The 23,481-nt window shown below is 45.1% G+C and overlaps 1 protein-coding gene across 1 annotated transcript in view; it reads left to right on the top strand.

Annotated features, from left to right (window-relative positions):
* The first annotated feature begins 16,731 nt into the window (after positions 1–16,731).
* ERCC6L (ERCC excision repair 6 like, spindle assembly checkpoint helicase) overlaps positions 16,732–23,481 on the top strand; it is a 28,786-nt gene continuing 22,036 nt past the window's right edge. Inside the window, exon 1 of the mRNA XM_029930597.1 lies at positions 16,732–16,839. Within this exon, the coding sequence (XP_029786457.1) occupies positions 16,772–16,839 (68 nt within the window). The 5' untranslated portion in view covers positions 16,732–16,771. The remainder of the gene's footprint in view (positions 16,840–23,481) is intronic.

Here is a 23,481-nt window from a genome sequence, read left to right as displayed (position 1 = left end):
AGATCATGACCTGAGCCAAAATTAGAAGCTTAACCAATTGAGCCACCCAGGAGCCCCTATTTTATTCATTTTTGAGAGAGAAAGACAGAGCATGAGCGAGGCAGAGAGAAAGGGAGAATCCACAGCAGGCTCTGTGCTGACAGCAGAGAGCCCAATGTGGGGATAGAACTCATGAACCATGAGCTCATGACATGAGCCAAAGTCAGAGGCTCAACTGACTAAGCCACCCAGGGGCCCAGGTCTGCTTGCTCTTATGGGAGGAGAAAGCTGGCAGGCCTGAGCCTGAGTTGAGACTTAAACTTTATGAATAAAAAGGACATGTGGAAGGTGTTTAGTTCAATCCTCTCATTTACAGATGCCTCCCCAAAGAGGGCACTGGGCAGCACCACTGCCAGTTTGAATACTCTTACAATTTTCAGTAAGGATGAGGGCTTGGGGCTGCCTTTCTACTCATGAAGAGGGCTGCTGAGAGCCAATCCCACTGTCTCAACCTATGCCCATTCCCCCTTGGAATACAAGGATCTCACACGGTTTGATCCAACATTTTGAAAAGACAGTATAACATCATGATTAAGCATATGGCTTTTGCAGCAAGATTGCCTGTTTTCAAAACCTCCACCGACCTTTGCCAGCTGTTTGACATTGGGCAAGTCATTCATTCCTCTGATTCTTACCTTTTCCATCTGTAAAAAGTGGGTAATAATTATACCAACCTCACAGGCACAGGGTTTTGAGGATAAAATGAACTAGAACATTCCCTGGCAGGTAGTAAACTCTATTAAATGTTAGCTGATCCTGGCCAATAAGAATATGTCTGACCTATTACAGTTTCCAAATCCATATTCTCCAGGGCCCAATTGCTCACTAGAAATGCTTAGGGCATTCAAAAAGCAGGAACACCAGCAAAAGTGTTTGGAAAAAGAATATGATAGTTGATATTTCAAAGGACTCCATCAAAGTAGTCATCACAGAAAAAAAATCAAAACTTGGTTGGACTTCCTTCCCCTTTTTACAGTTTGGTATAATTTTCACTCTGAGTCACCTAATGAGAGTGGTAGCATTGAGTATGGAGCCGGGGGTGGGGGTCAATCTATGTCTTTTCAGTACTTGAAGCCTCTGAGTCATAGTCTAGGATAATTCCATTTGAGCCTTTCATCAAGCCTACAAAGCAGATGTCATTTATAACCTCTTTTGTAGAGGTGGAAAATAAGGCTCAGAGAGATCAAGAACAGACGTGGGACTGGATCAGAACCCAGGCAGATGATATCAGAGCCTCCTATGAAGTGGGGGATTGATTAGTTCATGGTCCTGGAGTGGGGGTTCATGGCCATGGGCCAATTTATCCCATGTAAGAGGAATTCGTGCTTTTGTGCAAGAAGTAAAGCAGTAAGGGAGCCCTATTGGCAGGCCCCAGGCTGGGGTGATTTGGGCCAGAAGGCAAAAATGGCTCTTGAGGACTTTTGGAAAGGCTCCTCCTTGGGGGCCATATGTTTGTAATCACTGCATGTATGGCCAGAGTCAGTGGGAGTGGGGGGGCCTGTCTTGGCCGGTGGCCAAGCCAGATGTTTATTGTGTGACTCCACATAACACAGAGTTCAGTAACCCCTCACCATGCTGGGAATTTGTATGCCATAGTTATGACCAACTTCATCCCATAACTGAGAAGGTTTCAAAGGTCCTCTGGACTAAGGCTGGCCCAAGGCAGAACCAGAAAGGTGGGAGATTAGCCTCCCATCCCCTCACACCTCCCTGTTGGGGCCCCTTTCTTTGTACATGACTTTATTTCCTCTACCCTCTCTCCATGCCCAAGTGCTCCCTGTCCTGAAGCTTTCCCCACCCCAGGGCTTCCACTAAGGCCTACCTGACCATTGGCTTCATTTCCCCCTGCTGTTGTGAAGGATGAGCACCTTTACTCCCATTTTTTTAAGTAACTCTGACTCGAACTCACGGTCCTGAGATCAAGAGTCTACTCCTGATCAAGAGCATGCTTTACTGGCTGAGCCAGCCAGGCGCCCCAGCCCTTTTCTTCTGAACAGCACCGCGGTCATCTTTACAATCCTTCATCTTGGCCCTGCTCTGAAGCTTGTCTAACTTCCTCAGGAAGGGAAAGACAAGGAGGCAAGTGCTCAGTGTGTACCTACTCTGTGCCAACTGTGGAACCTAGGGTTTTACATACCTCACCTCATTAAATCTTCACAACAGCCCTGTAAATTTCTACAGGTGAGGGAACCTGGGTCCAGAGATGGCGAGCAACTTGCTCAGGGTCACACAGCTGATAAGGGCAGGAGTATAGCTCAGTTTAACTCCCGAGTCCCTATGAACTTGAACTCTTCCCAGTTCACGCCACAATGCCTGTCCTAAGACATGTTCCCTCTTGATCACCTTCAGCTTTTCTCTTCTCATCCCACCACATGTCCAGTCCATCTGCAAATCCCATTGGCTCTACCTGCAACATATATCCAGAATCCATCACTTCTCACCATCTCCACAGGGGTCACCCTGGTCTAAGTTCCCATCATGTTTCATCTGGCTTACTGTAATAGTACCCTAACTGCTCTTTTGCCCCTAGCTGGGCATTTGCTTCACCCTTGCCCCTCACCACGCTTCCCACACATAGTCTCTTCATTACACAGAAGCCAAAGGGATCCCATTGAAACACATGTCGGGAGCGCCTGGGTGGCTCACTTTATATCTGGATTTCGGCTCAAGTTATGATCTCACAATTTGTGAGTTTAAGCCCTACGTCTGGCTCCACCCTGACCTTGAAGAGCCTGCTTGAGATTCTTTCCTTCTTTCTCTGCCCTACCCTGCGCTCGCTCGCTCTCTCTCTCTCTCTCTCTCTCTCAAAATAAATAAATAAACACATGTCAAATCATGCAATGTCCCCACCTCAAAATCCTGCAATGGCTCTCATTTCACTTGTAGTATTCATCCTTACATTGGCCTACATGGTTTGTGTGCTCTGTCTCTGCCTCTTTCCTAGCCCTCTCTCCCTTGCTCACTCTGCTCCAGGAATATTGGACTCATTGCTGTTCCTGCAACACTCCAGCTATGCTCTTGCCTCAGCGCCTTTGTACCTCTTGTTTCTTCTGCCTGGAACATTCTTGGAAATCTTTATGGCTTGCCGCCTCACTTCTTTCAAGTCTTCATTCAAATGATATATTCTCAGTGAGACTTTTGCCATCACCCTGTTTACATTTGCAACCCCACCAACAAACACTTCATCTTCCTACTCTCCTGTTTTATTTTTCTCTCTTGCTTGCACTTGTCAGCAACTACAGCCAGGCCTCTCACTTAGCTGTGATGATTCATTTTATGTCACCCTGATCGGGCCACTGGGTGCCCAGATATTTGGTTAAACATTATCTCCAAGTGTGTCTGTGACAGTGTTTCTGGATGAGATTAACATTTGAATATGTAGATAGAGAAAAGAAGATTGCTCTCCCCAGTGTGGGTGGACTTCACCCAATCCACTGAAGGCCTGAATACAATATAAGATTGAGTAAGAAAGAATTCTTTCCACTTGACTCTCTTGGAGCTGGGACATTAGTCTCCTCCTGCCTTTGGACTCAGACTGGAACCATACACACCATTGGCTCCCCTTGAATCTCCGGGTCACCCACTGCATATTGTAGACTTCTCAGCTTCCAAAATTGTTATTTTTTTTTTACAATTTTTTTTCTCGTGATGACTAATTTTGTTAATGTTTATTCATTTTTGAGGGAGAGAGAGAGTGCTTGCGTGAGCGAGCGAGGGAGGGGCAGGAGACCCAGGGTCTGAAGCAGGCTCTGTGCTGACAGCAGAAAGCCAGATGCGGGGCTTGAACTCATGAACCATGAGATCATGACCTGAGCTGACATCACACGCTTAACGGAACCACCCAGGCGCCCCCAGCCTCCAAATCGTAGGAACTAATTCCTTACAGTAAATTTCATTATGTATGTATACACATCCTATTGGTTCTGTTTCTCTGGAGAACCCCAACAAATACATCAACTAACAGTATACTTTTATTACATTTTAAAAAGCTGTTGTCTCTCTCCATGCCAAATTAAACTTCATGAGGGCAGGAGTTTTTGTCTCATTCAAGGCTGTATCCTCTGCGAAATGCCTGGCACATAGTAGGTACTTAATTAATGCAGGTACTTAATAAATACATGCTGAATGAATGATGGCCCTTATAATTGTATAACTATACCTTGTTTCTTGTTTGTGTGGTTTGCTTTTCTTTTTTCTTTTTTCTTTCTTTTTCTTTCTCTCTCTCTCTTTTTTTTCTTTCCCCTTTGGTCTCCCAGGAATCTGTGTAACACTCCACCACAGGAACTGGCATTTACATCCTCAATGCCAGGCAAAATGCCCACTACCAAAGTACTCAGTACATACTGAATGAAATGCCTTGATATGACCCATCCAGAAGACCACTGAAGTTTCCAGAACCAAACAAAAAAGAGCCCTTGCCAGTGCCAAATTCAGGAAGACCACCTCTCTTTTCCCCCACCGTTGCCTCAGACCCCAGCCTTCGGAAGCCGGCTGCCTTCTCTCTGGTGCGCCCGCAGCCCTCCCTTCCCCCACCAAGCCCTCCCCGCCCGCCTGGGTACAGGCGATTATCTGGGGGTGGTAATTATTGCGAGTAAATTGGAAGTTGTTTTGCACAGGGCTCTGTCTCACGCAGGTCGATTTGTATTCTTCCTGGGCACTTGCGACACTCTAGAGATGCCATAGCAACGGCCTCGGCGCCGCCGGGCTCACTGACTGCAAGAGATGAGGTGGGGGAGTGGTGCGCGCCGTGGGCACCGAGATGGCGGGCGGGGCTGGGGGGGGGGCACAGCGCCGCAGGGAGCCGTCACCTCTCTGAGCTTCGGTTTCCCTGTTGGTATCAGGGCAACAATAACCCGCACGAAGGTTGTCATGGGGGCAGCAATGAGATAATGGCTTGAACAGTTTGTAAAACTAAACAGAGGGCTGGTTGTTCATACATTGACTATTTCTTTTTTCGTGGCATTGTCTTCTTTCCTACTTGTCCCCCAGCTTTCTGCAGCTCCCCCCTGCCCGCCTCGCCCCCGCCCCGAGCCAGTGCCTGCCAGATTCCCCCTCCGCGGCAGTGGGGTTCCTGCTGGCCCGTCTTTATTCAGCGCAAAAATCACTGCCCCTTGGAACACCTTTTAGCGATGAGGCCCACAGAGACACGCCAGCTCATCCCGCGGGGTCCCAGCCACTGATTAAATTGTATTCACTCTGCCTTTCGGTCATTCAGATTGGCTGGGACAAGGCCAGCTGGAATTAGTGACAAATTTGAAGCAGAGAATATTGACAAAAGAAGGCCCCTTTATTGCTTGCAATGACACGCGATAATTCAAAGGAGGCTCCCCAGTGTTTCAAAAGAGAGCTTTAGTTAGACTTTTTTGCTAATAATTTGGATAGATGCAGACTACAAATCCTCAAAATCAGTTTTGTTCCGTTGTAGGTGTTGAAAAACAACCCTGCCTTCTCTGATGGCTCCCTCTCTCTTTAAATCTGAAATCTTGACCAGGAGAAGGCTCTGAAAACAAGGAAGCACTATTGAACAATTCATTCCTTACAAATATATATATATATTTAAGTCTTTATTTATTTTGAGAGAGAGAGAGAGACAGAGAGAGAGAGAGCAGAGCAGTGGAGGGGCAAGGGGGCAGAGAGAGAGACCCAAGCAGGCTTGCACTCTCTGTGCAGAGTCCCACCCAGAGGTGGAACTCACTAACCTTGAGATCATGACCTGAGCTGAAATCAAGAAAGAGTCAGAGGCTTAACTGACTGAGCCACCCAGTTATCCCCTTCCAAATACTTTTTAAGCACCTACTATGCATCAGAACTATTGTGGTTATTAGAGATACAGACATGGGGCTAATGTTCCTAGCGGAGAAACAAATAAAATGGAAGTAAACGGAAAGGAGATATTTTTCAATAGTAATAAGGGCACTAGGGGAACCTAGGTGGCTCAGTCAGTTAAGCTGCTGACTCCTGATTTCAGTCATGATTTCACAGTTCCTGAGATAGAGCCCTGAGTCAGCCTCCATGCTAATGGCACAGAACCTGCTTGGATTCTCTCTCTTCCTATCTTCCCCTCCCCTGCTCATGCATGTTCTCTCTCTCTCTCTCTCTCTCTCTCTCTCTCTCTCTCTCTCTCTCTCTCAAAATAAATAATAAACAAACAAACAAACAAACAAACATTAAAACATAGTAAGAGTGCTAAAGGACATAAACAGGATAACAGGATGAGGGAGATGGGGTAGTTAATTTAGAGAAGATGGCTCAGGTAAGGTCTCACAAGAGAGATAGCTGAGATGATAAGGAACCAGGTGATAAGAAGGAGCCAGCCTTGCTAATATTTTAGGGGGAAGTGTTCCTGGTAGAAGGAATAGTAAATGCAAAGACCCTATGGTGGAAATGGGCTTGATTGTTTGAAGAAGACAAAGAAAGCCAATGTGATTAAGATGAAATGAACAAACAAGGTGAGTTTGGACAGGTCAGGTTATAGGGACTTGTGGGCCATGGTAAGAGGTTTGGATGGTATTTTCATTTCATTGTGAACTCATGAAAGATTCTAAGCAAAGGAGTGATGTGATCTGGTTTCTATTTTTAGAAAAGATTATTGGCTGCTGTTTGAAAAATAAATTAGATTACCTTAATAAGAAAAATGGACTGGGAGACAAGAATGGGAGTAGGGATGCCAATTAGGAAGCCACTGGTAAATGCCAGGTGGCTTACGCTTGAGTGCTTGCAGTTGGGTGGGGAAAAGTGGAGAGATTCAGGATGTATTTTGGAGATAGAGCCTGCAGGTCTTGATGATGGATTGGATGAGGGATAGAGAAGAGACAACATTTCTAGTTTCTCGTTTTGCCGCTTGAGCAACTGGATGGATGGTGGTGCCATTTATAGAGATGGAAAAGACTGGAGCAGATCAGGTTTGAGGGTGGGTTGGGAAACCATACTTTGGGATATTTTCAGTATGAGGTGTCAGGGAGGCCTTGATTTAGGAGTCTGGGGCTCAAGTGAGAGATTTGGACCTAAGAAAAACATCTGGGAGTCCTTAATATTCAGTAAAGAGTTCTTGGGATTCTTGGTGACTTGTTCAGAGCCAACCCTATGCTAGAATAGATAACTGCCCAGGGGGTAGGGGATACCTGCCTCCCTTTCTACCTCCAAAAGGATACCCTCATCCTCAACTTGACTTGTCTCAGTGAAGACCTACTCTTCAGTGAAATGCAAAATAAAACTTTTTAATAACCAGAAAGATGAAGATCAAAAGGTTGGAAAACACTGTTACCAAAGGTGTGGGGAAATAGGCATCCTCATATATTGTTATAGGAATGTAAGTTCGCTCATCCCTGATGGAAGGCAATTTGGCAGCTTCTATCAAAATGAGAGACACATACACTGAGACCTCAACAATTCCACGTTTAGAAAATTATCCTACAGATATACTCACACATATTCACAAAAATGCATGTGCCAGGATATTTACTGCCATAATATTTGTAATAGCAAAAGATTGGAGGGGTTCCTAGGTGGTTCAGTCGGTTGAGCATCCGACTCTTGATTTTGGTTCAAGTCAGGATCCCAGGTTTATGGGATCAGGCTCTGCACAGAGCATGGAGCCTGTTTGAGATTCTCTCTCTCTCTCTGTCTCTCTCTCTCTCTCCCCTACTCATGCTCTCTCTAAAATAAAAAATAAAATAAAATAAAATATTGGAAAAATATCCACCAGCAGGGATGGGTCAAATAAGTTAAAATACACTCTTACAATGGAATATATGCAGCCATTAAAACCAAGGAAGGTCCTGATTTCTTAAAATTTTTAAAATTGAGGTGAAATTCACATAACATTACATTCACTAGTGTAACCATTTTAAAGTGTAAAATTCAGTGTTTATGTGTATTGATATGAAACATCCTCTGAGACCTATGGGTAAGTGCCTACCCTCACTCGCCTGTTCCCACCTGTCTACCTCTGCTGGTGATCCTAGGAGGAACTTTTTTTGACAGGCACGTTTTTATTTTTTTTGAGAGATAGAGAGAGGCAGCGTGAGCAGGGGAGGGTGTGTGTGTGTGTGTGTGTGTGTGTGTGTGTGTGAGAGAGAGAGAGAGAGAGAGAGAGAGAGAGAGAATCTGAAGACAGGCTCCAGGCTCTGAGCTAGCAGTCAGCACAGAGCCTGATGTGGGGCTCGAACCCATGAACCTCGAGATCATTACCTGAGCCAAAGTCTGACGCTTAACCGACTGAGCCACCCAGGTGCCCGGACTGGCACATTTGAAATGTCTCCATGATACTACTGAATACTGAAAACAAACCATGGACTGAAGGGGGAGGGAGAGGGAGGGAGGCAGAGGGTGATGGTCATGGTGGGGGTCACTTGTGGGGAAAAGCACTGGGTGTTATATGGAAACCAATTTGACAATAAACTATTAAAAAAAAAAAGAAATGTCTCCATGACATAGGAGGCTGAGTCTGTTGCTAGGGAGAGGTGGTGGTGATATTAATCAATGGTTCTCAGAACAGCTGCACATTAGCGCCACCTTGGGAGATTTAAAAAATGTCCTTGCCCAGGCCCCACCTCTAGAGATTTTGATTTAATTAATCAGAGGTGGGGCTTGGACATGATTTCTAAAATGGAGCCATAATTTACACGAAGTCCAATGCATAGATTTTTTTTTAATTTTTAATGTTTTTAAATTTATTTTTGAGAGACAGAGAGAGACAGAGAGTGAGTGGGGGAGGGGCAGAGAGCTAGGGAGACACAGAATCTGAAGCAGACTCTAGGCTCTGAGCAGTCAGCACAGCGCCCTACGTGGAGCTCGAACCCACAAACCGTGAGATCATGACCTGAGCCGAAGCTGGACGCGTAACCGACTGAGCCACCCAGGCGCCCCAACATAGATCCTAAGCATATAGTTCAATGAGTTCTGATACTTGTGGGCAGTGTGTCATCACTGCCCCAATAAAAACAGACCATTTCCGCTGTCCCAGTCGATACCTACACCCTTGCCAGAGGAAACTATCTTTCTTATTTCTAACATAGATTCATTTTGATTGTTCTTGAATTGCCTGTAAGTGGAATTGAGTAGAATGTAACATTTTGGGATTGGCTTCTTTCGCTTAACACAATGCCTTTGAGGTTCACCCAAATTGTTGCACTGATCAGTCGTTCATCAGTAGTAGTCTCTTCCATTGCTGAATGGTATTCCCGTGTGGGGACACACCAAAGTTTGTTTAGCCATTCACACATGCAGGGACATTTAGGTTGTCCCAATCTTCCTACAGGGACATGCATTCATTTCTCTTGGGCTGGAATCCATGGATTTATGTAGAACTTTTTTGAAACCATTAGTTTCCTGAAGTTCTTGTACCAATTTGCCCTGCTACCAACAAAATATGATTTATAGTTGTTCCATATCTTTGACAACACTTTGTATTGTCTATCTTTTTAATTATAATGATTCTCATAGGTACATAGTGGTATCTCATTGTGATTTTAAATTGCATTTCCCTAATGACTATGTTGGTCATCTTTTCATTTGCTCATCAGCCATTCATATATCCTGTCCAATGCAGTGTCTATGTGAGTGTTTTGCCCATATTTTTAGGTTGTAATTTTATTATTGATTTGTAGGGGTTCTCTATATATTCTAGATACTATATTTTTGTCAGATACATGTATTGCAAATGCAATTATTGTTTAAAAGGTCTCCAATTATTCTAACATGATTCTAGGGTAGAGATCCCCTGATGTGCTAATGGTCAGCCCCAGAGCATTCCCAAATATCTCCCCTGGCAACTACGTCTGATGATTGATTCTTCAATCCAAGTGAACATACATGGCTGTGGGGAGTTAGGGGTGCCTTGTCAGTCTTCCTTCTGTGGATCTGTCTGGCTTCTTGGATTGGTCCATTCATCTGAACTGTTCTCTTACCCTCTGATGTGAGACCATAAGTCTTTTATTGTCACCACCCTAAAATTTTCCATGTATGAAACTTGACCTTATTGCGTGACCCCTTATGTCAAAGGCCAAAGACATATTTTCTTCTGGATGGAGCAAGCTACGTGCTACCTAGGCATAGAAGAAGGAGTGTGACTTTCTGGATCCCCTCACAGCCATTGTCCTCAGGCTGCCTACCTGCTCACTGAAAGGGAGAATCATTTTCTAGTATCCTTGGGAACTATTCACCAAGGGTCTGGAAGTTGAAGGCCTGATCTTGGTCTCTGAATCTGCTATGTACTTGCTGCATGACTTTGTGTAAAGCAGTTAACCAATCTGAGCCTTTGTTCCTGTGACTGGTAAAGGAGAACAGCAATTTCTTGCTTGTTGTGAGGAAAGTGCCTGGCATAAGACAGGTGTTCACAAAGCCATCAGTTCTCTCAAAAGGGGAGCTGGGAAGGCTTGGCTATGAGGACAGTGCAGCTGGGCTGCCAGAGGAGCTCTCTGCTTGGAGACTTGCCACGTCCTCAGTGTGCCCTGGTGTCATGTATCTGCCCCTTCCCTCCACACATAGTCTAGAAGGCCTAGACTGGCCAAGTTCCCTCCTGCTGCGTCGTCCTCACCCTGCCTTTCTTGGCTAATTTGAACAGAGGGTCCAACAAGGGGCCCTAGGCTCTTTAAGCTCACAGCAGATGGCTGGGAAGCCAATTCTCTGGGACATACAGTTCCTGACTCAGATCTGGGCAGGGGGCCAAGGTCTTCGAAGGGTTGTAGAAAAGTGTAACCCTCAGCCTCCCCTCAAGAGCTTCTAGTTTCTACTGTCTGTCTCTTTTAGTGCCTAAAAGGAAGGGCAAAGGGCCACGAAGGTTAAGGTTAGGTGACCATAGGAGTCCCTTCTTGAGCTGACACAAGGGAGGAACTTTGACTTTTGCTGTTAGGATAGGAGATCATGCCATGTAGGGAGGGTTTCTCTGCTGCTGCAGGAAGATGTGGGAGCTGAGGAGGATATCATGGGAGCTTCCAGAAATGCTCTTTACTTGGGGAACAAGTATGTACAGGGCATCTGGAGAGTCCACCAACACTGGCTAGAGCCCATTTATTTCCGAGCCAAATATGGGTGGCTTTCTCCCAGCACAAGATTTGGGAAGAGAATACAATGGGGTATCCCATTCCTGGGTGTAACTCAGATTCCTTTGTGCTATTTCCAAGTCCATCCTGAGGCAGGTTTAAGAGGGAGACAGGCAGAGTGCTGGCAAAAAGTGTGGCTGGGATGGGCATGTTTGGACCTCCCTTCTTCCTTGGTTCCTGGTCCCCACTAATGTTTTGGATGTATCATTCTTACCCACAGCCTCATTATAGCTCTTCAAAATGGTGTCTATTGCTCATCTTTGAGACAAGTAAATTGACAAATTCATCCATCCACCCATCCATCCATCCTTCCACCAAATAATTGCTTATTAGCTACTATATGCAGCTACTGTGCTAAGCTCTGTGAAGCTATAACTGTGAAAAAGCCAGATCTGTTCTTCACAGAGCCCACGTCATCATGGGCAAGCCAGAGGTAACTTGACAGCCAAATTCCATGGACTAAATCCAATGATTCCAATGATAAAGGCAGGGCACGTCACATTGTGTCACAGAGGATGACTATTGGGAAGGATTATGGAAGGTCCCTAGAAGAAGGGAGACTTGAGCTGAGAGCCAAGGAGTGAACAGGAGATAGTGAGACAAAAAGGAAGGGAAGAAAGTCCAGGCAGAGGAAACAGCACGTAAGGCAAGATTTGAGTGAGTGGAAGTGGTTCAGTTTGAGAAAAGTGATGTACGTACGTGTGTGTATGTGTTTGAGAGTGTGTGCACAGTCATGTTATGGAGAAGTGAGTCATAAGACAAGAGGATCAGTCAGAGCCCAGATCAGGAATGCCTTGAAAGCCATGCTGAGGAGGTGGACTTGATTTTGAGGGCAAGGGGAGGCTTCAAAGGGTTTAGAAAAGGCCATGACATGATCAGATTGGTGTTTTTGAAAGATCACTCTGGTTTCTAGGTGCAGAAAGAGTGGGGAGCAGGCACAAATAAAAGCAGGAAGAAAGTCAGGAAGCTATTGAAGCTAGGCAGGTGAGAGATGTCAGTGTCATGGACTAGAATGGCGGCAGAGGAGCTGAAGAGAAGTGTTTGGGTTTGGAATGTATTTTGGAGGTAGAGCCAGTAAGACGTATTGGTGAATTGGAAAGATGCATCCCAGTTTCTGACTTGAACAATTGGGGGGGGGGTTAGTAACACTGTTCATGGAAGTGAGGAATATTGAGGAACTAGGTCTAGGGAAAAGTAGATGAGTTCAATGCCATGTTGAGGTTGAGCTTCCAGGAAGATATGTCCTGTAGTCAGTTGGTCATCTAGGATTGAAACTCAGGAGAAAGGATGCGGCTAGAGACAAAATTGTGAGGATTGGGGAGTGGATGAGGTAGCTCAAAGGGAGTGAAGGAGGCCACATTTTGTGCAGCAGCACTGTCCTGTCAAATGATTCCCTACCCTTTGGTGACTGCCTGCTTCAGCTCAAACCCTACGAAGCAGATTTAGGAGGCACTTACCAATGACTGCAATCTAGTGCAAAGACCCTGCAGATAATCCTAACTCTTGGCCCCTCTTTCTCCTCAGCTCCTGTAATTTCCATACCATCTTGAACTGACTTGACTAGCTTCCAGTAAGAATTTACCCAGTGGGGGGACCAGGCCACCTGCCATTCTTAGGAAACTGGGTTTCTGGCGCCCCCTGCTGGCAGAGCTGGAGATGACTCACAGCTGGGCCGCTGAGCTGGAAAGCACTCTTGCCTCGCCTCAAAAGAGGGGCTGAAGACATCTGCCCCAGTATTCTTCTCCAATCCCCTGCTTCACCCCACCAAATACCACCCGCTTTAGAACCCTTGCTATAAATAGCAGGATAAAAGCCTAATTCGGTGTCTGGGAATCACAGATTACATTCTCCCTGTTTCCAAATTACTTTCCTTTTCTGCCCCAAACTCACTCTTGGTCTCCTTCTTCATGAGGATTCCATCTGGTTATTTCTGCCTATCTCCGAAAACACTCTCTTCCATTCTGAGTCCGTATGAGCAGCATTTTACTGACACCCATTTGGCCTCCCTCCTTATATGCAGGAAAGCCATGGTCTGTGTTGGAAAGAGTACCAGGCTGGGAGTCAAGAAACCTAGGATGAGTCCCGTTTCTGCCACCAATTCAGGGTATAGCCTTGGGCCAGTCACTTCCTTCTTTCCCAGTGGCAGTTCCCTCACCTGTGACATTGCACCGGACTCCAAAACACCCTTTCAATTCTAGCATCTTAGGCTTTGCTCCAACCACCTTATCCCTTTTCAGTTCTTTATGTGCATCAAGCTCTCTCCTGCTTCAGGATTTTTGGTCGTGCACTTCCCTCTGCCTGAAATGCTCTTCCCTTCCCTTTTAACTCCTTCTTATCCTTTAGCTCTCAGCTCAGATGTTACTTCCTCAGGAAAACTTTCCCAGCCCCTTCAGACTGCGTCAGGTACCTTATCATATGCTCTCAGAATTCTCTGGAGCTCTCTTTCTGTGCCCTCATCATAGTTTGTGATTTTCCACATGCTTGCATGATTATTATTTCAAGTCTGCCCCCCAAATCCCCAAACTTCAAACTCTGATAGCAAGAACCAGTCTTTTTTGCTCACCACTGTATCCTGGTGCCCAGATGCTTGCCTGGCCATCTTGTAAGGGCTCAACACATATTTATTAAATACATGAATAAGTAAATGGATGAACGAACCCTTATCTTTACCTATCAGCTGCTCCCTGTGTATAACTAGCGTAATGTCTAAGAGCAAAAAAGTCAAAAACCGGAGTGCCTGGATTTAGAACCCAGCTTTACCACTCACAAGCAGTGTGAACTGGTAGAAGTTATTTTATCTTCCTGTGCCTCAGTTTCTTTATCTAAAAAGGGCAGATAATAATAGCATCATCTACCTAACAAGGTTGTTGTGAGGATGAAAAGACTTAATATATGTAAACTGTGGGGAACAAGGCTTGGCACTCAAGTGCTATGTTAGCAAGAACTATTGTTCTTAGTCTCCCTCATCCATCTCTCCATTTACTCATTCTAAGCTCCCCTACAAGGCTTCATTATCTTATTTCTGGTCTTTGAGTACGGGTGACTCAGTGTTATTTCCAGATTAGATAGCAAAGGTTTTTTTCAAATTTTTATTATGGAAAATTTCAAACAGGCAGAGCAGAGAGAAGAGGATAATGAACCTCTGTAACAGGCTTCAACAATAATTAACATTTTGCCAGTCTATGTTCATCTTTCCCCCTCCTCATCTTTCTCCCTTCTGGAGTATTTTAATACAAACCCCAGATGTCATATAATTTTATCTGAAAATACTCCATTATTCATCTCTAGCAGATAAGGACTTAAAAAAATACAACAATACCATACCATTAGCACGCTTTAAAAATGAACAATACTTAGGGAAGGCTTTTGAAACTCCATTCCCTTGGGGGAAGTAGGGGGAATGGAGGCCCTCACTCTAAGGGTAGACATGAAATGAGGAACAGTCAAGAGAATTAACATAAAGTACTGTGAACAGGTTCTGATACATAAATGGGATATAGTAATAACCGTTATTTCGATTCATTTCCATTTTCTCCACTTATCCACCCCAAATCCTCCCCAACCCCTCTCTTATTTCCAGTCTATGAGTGTGTATTACCCTTTAGAAAGGAAGACTAGGAGTCTAGGATGATGAGTTTCCTGGGTCACTGGCACCCTTCGGTGAGGGGTGGGACTCCGGAAAGCACTGAGAAGGGCCCAAAAGTGGTGAACGTGGGACTGAGGGGGAGGGAAAGAGAGCTAGAGGCCTTAGTGGGTTTTAAAGAAGAGGGAGTCCTGGGGTGCCTGAGTGGCTCAGTTGCTTAAGCCTCCGACTCTTGATTTCAGCTCATATCATGATCTCACAGTTTGTGAGTTCTAGCCCATGTGGCGCTCTGTGCTGATGGTGCGGAGCCTGATTGAGATTCTTTCTCCCTCAGTCTTCTCTCTCTCTCTCTCTCTCTCTCTCTCTCTCTCTCTCTCTCTCTCTCTTTCTCTCTCTCTCTCCCTCTCTCTCAAAATAAATAAAGTTTAACAAAAAAGGAGGAGTCCTGTGGCTGTGTGAGAATGGTACTGAGAAAAATCCAGTAATCTAAGGGCAGGCAAACAGAAAGCCTGGTCCTTTCTTCCCAATATTCAGAGCTTTGGGGGATCATTGACAGCTAGGAAGCAGGAAAGTGGGAGCCTGGGTTTTGAAGGAATTCCTTCTAGCTTTTCTCCACAGCCCACAGAAAGGCAGCTGCCTGAGACAGTAGTCAGGGGTTTGCTTTGTTTCATTTTGAGTTCTCAACTGTTCCAAAAATAGGTACGAGATGATGGTAGACACTGAGCCAAAGCGCACCTGGAGATGAAGACTTTTGTGCTCCCGTCTCTTTTTTCATTTCTACGGAATTCTTCCCACCAGCCTTCTTCTCATCACACTCCTACTCTGGGTACCCAGAGTCCCTGCACACTCGACTCACCCCAACCCAAGCTTGCCTCCAGGGAAAGAAGTTATTAAACACTTCAACAGGGTAGACAAGCTCTTTCATAAACTGACTTCCAACTACCTCATCAACCTCATTTCCCACTACTCCCCTCTTCTATCCAGCAATAGGCAGTGGACACAGTGAGCACGGATTTTCCATATAGACCTGGTATTGAATTCTGGCTCTGCTATTTCCCAGTTCTGGAACCTTAAGCAAAGTCAGTTCATGTCCCTGAGCCTCAGTTTTCATGTATGAAAATGGGGATAGTAGTAGTATACTAAAAGCCCTCTTAACAGAAGGCTTAAAGCCATATGAAAATATGACTTAAAGCCATGTGAATCAGGAAAATATCCCATATTCTCTTTTTTAGAAGATCCCTTTTTAAACTCCTAATGATCCATGATATTTATAAAAAGCTTAAAATCCTCTGGACTTATGGCGGGCATAACTGGGTCAATGGCTGTTTTCCAATACTAGATGTTAATCAGTGCCTTGAAGACTGGCAATGTCCCCGTTTTCATCGCTGTATGAACAAGGAGAATTTTTGTTGGCCCACAACCTCCAATTGAGGATGGTCCAAGCAAGCCACTTAAAGTCACCGTGTTTCCTGCCCCAAGCTCTGAGCTCTGCCTTTGAAAATGATGGCATCCTAGTTGGAGCTTCTAAAGAAATGACCACGTTACAGCACTACTTTTTTTTTTTTTAAGCACTACTTATTTCTTAAGTGAGAGTTTTGGCTTGGCTCTTGAAGACCCTTCTTCAATATGAGTTTAAGTCACAGGGACCATGGCTCCTAGGGTGTTTGAATTCAAAGCATGCTCATTGCCAGGCAACCGCGAACATGAAATGAAGGATATTTGGGGGAATAGCCTATGGAGAAGGTCTCTAGGGGCCACTAAAATGACTGAGGTTATTTCAGGCATTTTACTTCACTCACTAGTATAGCTACCACACGCACACGCACACGCACGAATGTGCTGAAACACGGCTTGGACCGAATTGAAAATGTGAGAGAGAAGAGGACACGACCCCCGCCCGCTCCGTTGGAGCTGGGACCGCCTTTTAGCTCCAGCGCGCGTAGGCGCAGGCGCACGACCTTTGCGGCTGGCTCTGGCGGCGCCGCGGATTGGCCAGTCACGAGAACGACTGTTGCCCCGCCCCGCCTCCCGGCCCAGGGCGCATGCGCAGGGCGGGAGCGAGCGAAATTTGATCGCAGGCTGATACCTGGAACCCTTGCTGGGTGTCATGGAGGCGTCCCGAGGGTCTGCGGAAGCCGCGGCCTTAAGCCCGGAGCAGGCTGCCCGTTACCTGAGGTATGTCTGGGCCGCTGGGCGGGTCTAGCTCATCGGTTCTGGCTGGGAGTGGGGGTGGGAAGCCCTCGGACCCTCCCAGGGGCCCAGACTGCTGAAGTGGGGCCTTGTGAGATGCGCCGTTGCGTTCTCTGAGCAGGGTGTGGAAATCTGCTCAGATTTCTAAAACCTGGGGAGGCTCCCGGTGCCCCTTCTTTGGTCAGATAGCTCTCCAGCATGAACTCCTTAAAAGCCAGAACTTCCACTGATCAAGCCTTTCTTGAGTCTTTCCAGTGTACCAAACACCAGGCCTAGGGGATACAGAGAGGAGTGAAATATTGACCCTGCCCCCTCACACTGCTTATAATTTGCCAGTGGAAACGGATAGGTAAACCAGTAATCTCTATAATGTTCGATGAGTGCTGGAAGAGGTAAAACGGGCAAGGCATAGTATGGGTTTAAAGGGGGAAATTGGCCAGCTACAGGGCCGGCTTCACCAGAGGAGACGCTTGTGTTCAATGAGTAAGTGTTCACTGTAGGGCTAAGGGTGGGGTACATGGTGAAGTGAGAATGAGATGTAAACTTTTTTTTTAAAGTTGTGGTAAAATACATACAATGAAATTTAACCATTCTTAAGTATACAGTTCAATGGTATTAAAATCCGTTAATACTGTTGTTAAAGCAGCACCACCATCCACCTCCAGAACTCTTCATCTTGCAAAACCAAAACTTCCGATTGAAGAACTCCCTCCCCTCTCCCCAGCCCCTGGCAACCGTCATTCTACTTTCTGTCCTGGTGCATTTAACTCCACGGGCCTCATACAAGTGGCATCATACAGTATTTGTCTTTATGTGATGGGTTTATTTCACTGAGCATTCTTTAATCAAAGTTCATCAGTATTTTGTCATGTGACAGGATTTCCTTCCTTTTTAGGACGGGATAATGTTCCATCGTGTGCGCATACCACATGTTGGTTATCCATGTATCGGTTGGTGGACACTTGAGTTGCTTTCATCTCTTGACTATTGTGAACAGAGCTGGGTTTGAATATGGGTGTGCAAATCTCTCTTTGAGATCCCGCTTTCAATTCTTTTGGATATCTAGCCAGAAGTGGGATTGCTGGATCACAGGGTAATTCTGTTATTAATTTTTTTGACGAACTGCCATACAGTCTTTTGCTACAGCTGCATCATTTTACATTTCCTCCAGCAGTGTGCAAGGGTTCCAGTGTCTTCATATTCTCCATATTCTTGCTACCACTTGTTATTTTCTGGTTTTGTGGTTGTTGTTAGTAGCCATCCTAATGATAATGAAGTGGTTGGGATTTTGATTTGCATTTCTCTAATGATTAGTGATGTTGAGCATCTTTTCATGTGCTTATTGGCCGTTTGTATATCTTCTTTGGAGAAATGTCCATTCAAGCTCTTTGCCCATTTTTTAGCTAGGTGGGTTGTTTTTTCTTCATGTATTTTGGGTATTAACTCCTTATCAGATATGATTTGCAGACCTTTTCTCCCATTCTGTAGGTTGTCTTTTTACTCTGTTGGTAGTGTCCTTTGATACACAGAAGTTTTAAATTTTGATGTTTTACAAACAAATAAATTGGGTCCGTGAAATAGTTCTGTCTCCTTTTCAAAAAAACAAAAAGAATGTTTTAAGGTTGTTAAAAGCCAAAAGGTCTTACCGGGGAGTAAAATCACAACTTAGTTAAGTTCCATGACGTGCTTAAGGAAGATTTGGGGAAAACGGGGAGTAGTGTGGTGTGGTAGAGTACTAGCTTTGGAGTTGGGCCATTTGGGGTTCAAATTATGGTTCTGCTAGCTGGGAAACCTTAAGTGAGTCACCTGACTGTTCTGAGCCTCAGTGTTCTCATCTGAAAAATGGGGATAGTAAGACTTAAGCCATTTAACCCCCTTCCTTCCTTTCCCTGAGCAAGCATGTGCCTGGATTTTCCCAACATTGCGTCTTACACAGGCACCTGTCTCTTCCTTGCTCTCACATGCTCTTTCCTGAACATTCCCAAGCTCTCCAGCTCCCCTCAATGCTCAGCCCTTCTCTCACAGTCAGCATCTTCGGCCTTCATAGTCCCCTGCCTCTCATGATCTCCCAACTCACAGTATGTTTTATTTCTCCTAGTCTTTCTCTGTCTTTCCCATACTCTTCCAAAGTCACCTCGCACAAAGCATCTCCTTCTCTGCCTTCTTCACTGCTGCTAGTCCTTGGCACACTCTGCTCACACGTTTCTGCCTTTCTTCCTCCTCTCTCCTGTCTCCTCTTGCTGTCCCACCTTCTTCATCTCTCTGCTAACAGCTCAGAGAAAACTTTGAAACTTGCTGTCACACACCGTCTGCACCCATGTTTTCTTATTCACACACATCTTCTGTCAGACAAAGTGACTCTGTTGCATGCTCTTGGTGCCTGTCATGCCTACCCCCAGCTCCTCTCTTGCCCACCGTCCTCCTCTCCCCGCTTCTGTTCGGTTTCTTCCTGTTCCCCACTGTCACTCCCCCTTTTTCACTCACTTTCCCTCTCTGGTACTCCTATTTTCTTGCTCCTTCTCCCATTCTCAGTCACTCACTACATCCTTCTCTCTGTTCTTCCTCTTCTTTCTCCTTCTGTCACCTTTCTTTCGACACTGTCCTCTTCCTGCTCACACCGTCATCCATTCTTTCTCATCCACTTACTCTTCCATCCCACCCTCTTGCTGTGTCCGTCACCCTCCCACTGTTGTCCCTTCCCCCCTTTCTCTGTCATCCACGACCTCTGCCCCCCACTCTCTATCCCTGTTACCCATTCTCTCTTACCCACTTTGTCATTCACTTTCCTTCTCTGTCACCCATTCTTTCATTCTGTCACCTACCCTCTTTTTCTCTCTGTCACTATATCCTGGGTCCATTCAGGACCGTACAGCATATGAAAACAGGAATTTCAATATAAAGAATTATTAAACTGGTAAATGAGTGACTATAAGAAATACCGAAACCCCATACAGTATCCTTGGGCTTAGGGAGAGTACCCAGGGAAGGACAGACTTGGAAGCACATCCTCTCCCCAAGGTTGAGGTTCAGACCTCATTGGAGAAGGTGTAGTTCAGCCTACTGTGTAGCAGAGAAATGCTCTGGTTGGTCTGCATCCCCTGGGTCAGCAGGAAGCGACTTTCTGGAGTGCAGGTGGCGAGCAGGCTATCAGCCACCCTTGGCAGGTGCACACAGAAGAGGTGGGGGCCCAGGCCACAGGCGAGCCGCTGGAGGAGCTAGTTTCTATGTGAGAGGGCTGCAGGAAGGTTATTGCCAAGCCAGGTGGAGGCTTCAAGGTCATTGAAGGACGGCGTGTTCTGGGTGTGTGGTTGTGGGCTACTCTGTTGTTCCCCTTTGCTGCTGCTGCCGGCAACTTCAGGAGAGCCCCTTCCTCCTGCAGTGTCCCTCAGGCGACCTCTACTGAGAAAGATTAATACTGTGCTCACTGTAAACGAGATACGCTGAAAGGAATTCTGTCCATTGTCACAGAACAGGCATTGAGGGGTGAATTTGGAATTGAGTCAGCCACACTTTCTCCTGTCACTCAAACTGCTTTTGACAAGGTCACTAATGATTTCATAAATCTAATGGTCACTTTGTAAACCTCATCTTCTTGGACTTACTAGCAGTATTTGACAGTGTTGATCACTTCTTCATGAGACACTTGATTCATTTGGCTTCCAGGACTCCTCACTGTCCTGATTTTCTTTTTCTTTTTTTGTTGTTAAGTTTATTTATTTATTTTGAGAGAGGCAGAGAAAGTGTGAGCGGCGGGGCAGAGAAAGAGGGAGAATCTCAAGCAGGCTCTGTGCTCTCAGCACAGTCCAGGTGGGGCTCGACCTCATGAACCATGAGATCATGACCTGAGCTGAAGTCAAGGGTCTGACGTCCAACCAGCTAGCCACCCAGGCACTTGTCTCCTGATTTTCTCTTCACCTTACTGGTTGCTGCTTATCAGATTCTTCTGATTCCTCCTCATGTCCTTACTTTTTTCATCTAATGTACTTTACATTCTCAGACATCATCTAATTTCATCCTTAAATACTTCAGTGCTGCATCTCTTTTTAAAAAGAACACATTCGGGGCACCTGGGTGGCTCAATTGGTTAAGCAGCTGACTTCAGCTCAGGTCATGATCTCACAATTCATGGGTTCAAGCCCTGCGTTGGGCTCTGTGCTGACAGCTTAGAGCCTGGAACCTGCTTTGGATTCTGTGTCTCCTTCTCTCTCTGCCCTTCCCCTGCTCATGCTCTGTCTCTCAAAAAGAAATAAACATTAAAAAAAATTAAAAAAAACACATTCTTACAAAACCATTATAATGTATCACGTAACAAAACAAGCTAATTCCTTGATATCAGCTAATACACAGTCCAGATTCACATTTTTCAAGTGGTCTTTACCTTTTTATAATTGGTTTGTTTGAATTAGTACCCAAAGAAGGTCCACACACTCTAATTGGTTATATTTCTTAAGTCTCTTACTCTAGGAGTGCCTGGGTATCTCAGTCGGTTAAATGTCTAACTCTTGGTTTCAGCTCAGGTTATGATCTTGTGGTTTGTGAGTTCAAGCCCCGCATAGGGCTCCTTGGGATTCTCTCTCTCTCTCTCTCTCTCTCTCTCTCTCTCTCTCTCTCCCCCCCCCCCCCCCCCAAAAGTCTCTTAATCTAAAACAATCCCTTCCTCCGGAGGATGGGGGAGCCAGCCCACATACCCCCAGTCGAACGGTCCCTGAGTAGGTGGTTGGTGTCAGCAAACTATCTATAGGAAAGAAAGAAGACAGACAACATGAATGGTGGTAAAACCACACTTTACTAAGAAAGTCAGTGTCTTTTATGCCATATGGGTTTTACACATTTATATTTCTCTTTAATGATTACAAAGCTTATGGTCCTTGAGAGAGTAAAAACATGCCCTGGGAAGGATCATTTTTTTTTTTTAATCACAGAAAAGAGAACAGCCGTGAAAACAGAAGTAAAAAAACAGGAATGAGGGAGTCTGTCTCTCAAAGAATCTTCTTTTCTTCAAGGTCCTTTAGCAGTTATGTCTGGGCAAGATGCTTGTCATTCAAGGGGTTAATTAGACAGACAATTGTGTTTGCCCCAACAGCAGGCAATGAGCTGGGAACAGAAATAAAGTAAGGGAAAGCAGGTGCCACTAACTGACCCAAGTTGATTCAAAACTTAAAGGTATATGCCTTCATTGCTTTTGCAAAGCAATGAGAAAAATCCCAAATTTTTTCTCCTGCACCCTGGAGGCATAGCATCCATGGTTGCTTATGTAGAATCTCCTGTGCCCCGGAGGCCTGGCCATCAAAGGTGGCTCTGCGGGAGGTTTTTTGGCCTGCTGGGCCCCAACACCTTCCCCACCCCCAGCTTTTATTTCTATGCCAATGATTTGGTTTAGTCTGATGGCTTCCTTGTAGTATCATAAGCTTGTTCTCCTGTCTCTTATAATTTAAGGTTACAGGCTTGATAGAATGGAGAACGAAATATGCTACACACACACACTGGAATATTATTCAGCTGTAAAAAAGAATAAAATTTTGCCATTAGTGACCACATGGATGGACCTTGAAGGCATTATGCTAAGTGAAATAAGTCAGACAGAAAGACAGATACGTGGAATCTTAAAAAAAGAGCAACCCAAAAGACAAGCTTATAGATACAGAGAACGATTGGTTGTTGCCAGAGGTGGGGGGGGGGCAAAACAGGTGAAGAAAGTCAAAAGATATAAACTTCCAGTTATAAAATAAATAAGTAATGGGGATGTAATGTACAGCATGGTCATATAGTTAAGCATATGACTATAGTTAATAATACTGTATTGCATATTTGAAAGTTGCTAACAGTATATTTGAAAAAAGTTCTCATTACAATTAAAAAAACTGTAATTATCCATGGTGACAGATGTTTTTTTGTTATTGTTTTTTTAATCTTTTTATAGCTGTGTGTAACTTTTTTATTTTTTTCAACTTCATATATAGTTTATTGTCAAGTTGGTTTCCATATAACAGCCAGTGCTCTTCCCCACAAGTGCCCTCTTCCATGACCGCCAACCCCCTTCCCCTTCCCCCTCCCCCTTTAGCCCTCAGTTCTTTTTCAGTATTCAAGAGTCTCTCATGATTTGCCTCCCTCCCTCTCCCTCTTATTCCCCCTTCCCCTCCCCATGGTCCTCTTTTAGGTTTCTCCTGTTAGACTTATGAGTACAAACATATGGTATCTGTCCTTCTCCACCTGACTTATTTCATTTAGCATGACACCCTCGACGGTCCATCCACTTGGCTACAAATGGCCAGATTTCATTCTCATTGCCATGTAGTACTCCATTGTGTATATATTCCACATCTTCTTGATCCACTCATCAGGTGATGGACATTTAGGCTCTTTCCATGTTTTGGCTATTGTTGACATTGCTGCTATGTACATTGGAGTACATGTACTCCTATGCATCAGCACTTCTGTATCCCTTGGGTAGATCCCTAGCAGTGCTATTGCTGGGTCATAGGGAGTTCTATGGATAGTTTTTTGAGGAACCTCCACACTGTTTTCCAGAGCAGCTGCATCAGTTTATTCCCACCCACAGTATAGGAGGGTGCCCGTCTCTCCACACCCTCGCCAGCATTTATAGACTCTTGATTTGTTCATTTTAGC

Source organism: Suricata suricatta, chromosome X (assembly GCF_006229205.1).
Source record: "Suricata suricatta isolate VVHF042 chromosome X, meerkat_22Aug2017_6uvM2_HiC, whole genome shotgun sequence".
In the NCBI taxonomy this organism is placed as follows: domain Eukaryota; kingdom Metazoa; phylum Chordata; class Mammalia; order Carnivora; family Herpestidae; genus Suricata; species Suricata suricatta.
This window is presented reverse-complemented; position numbering and strand designations above follow the sequence as displayed.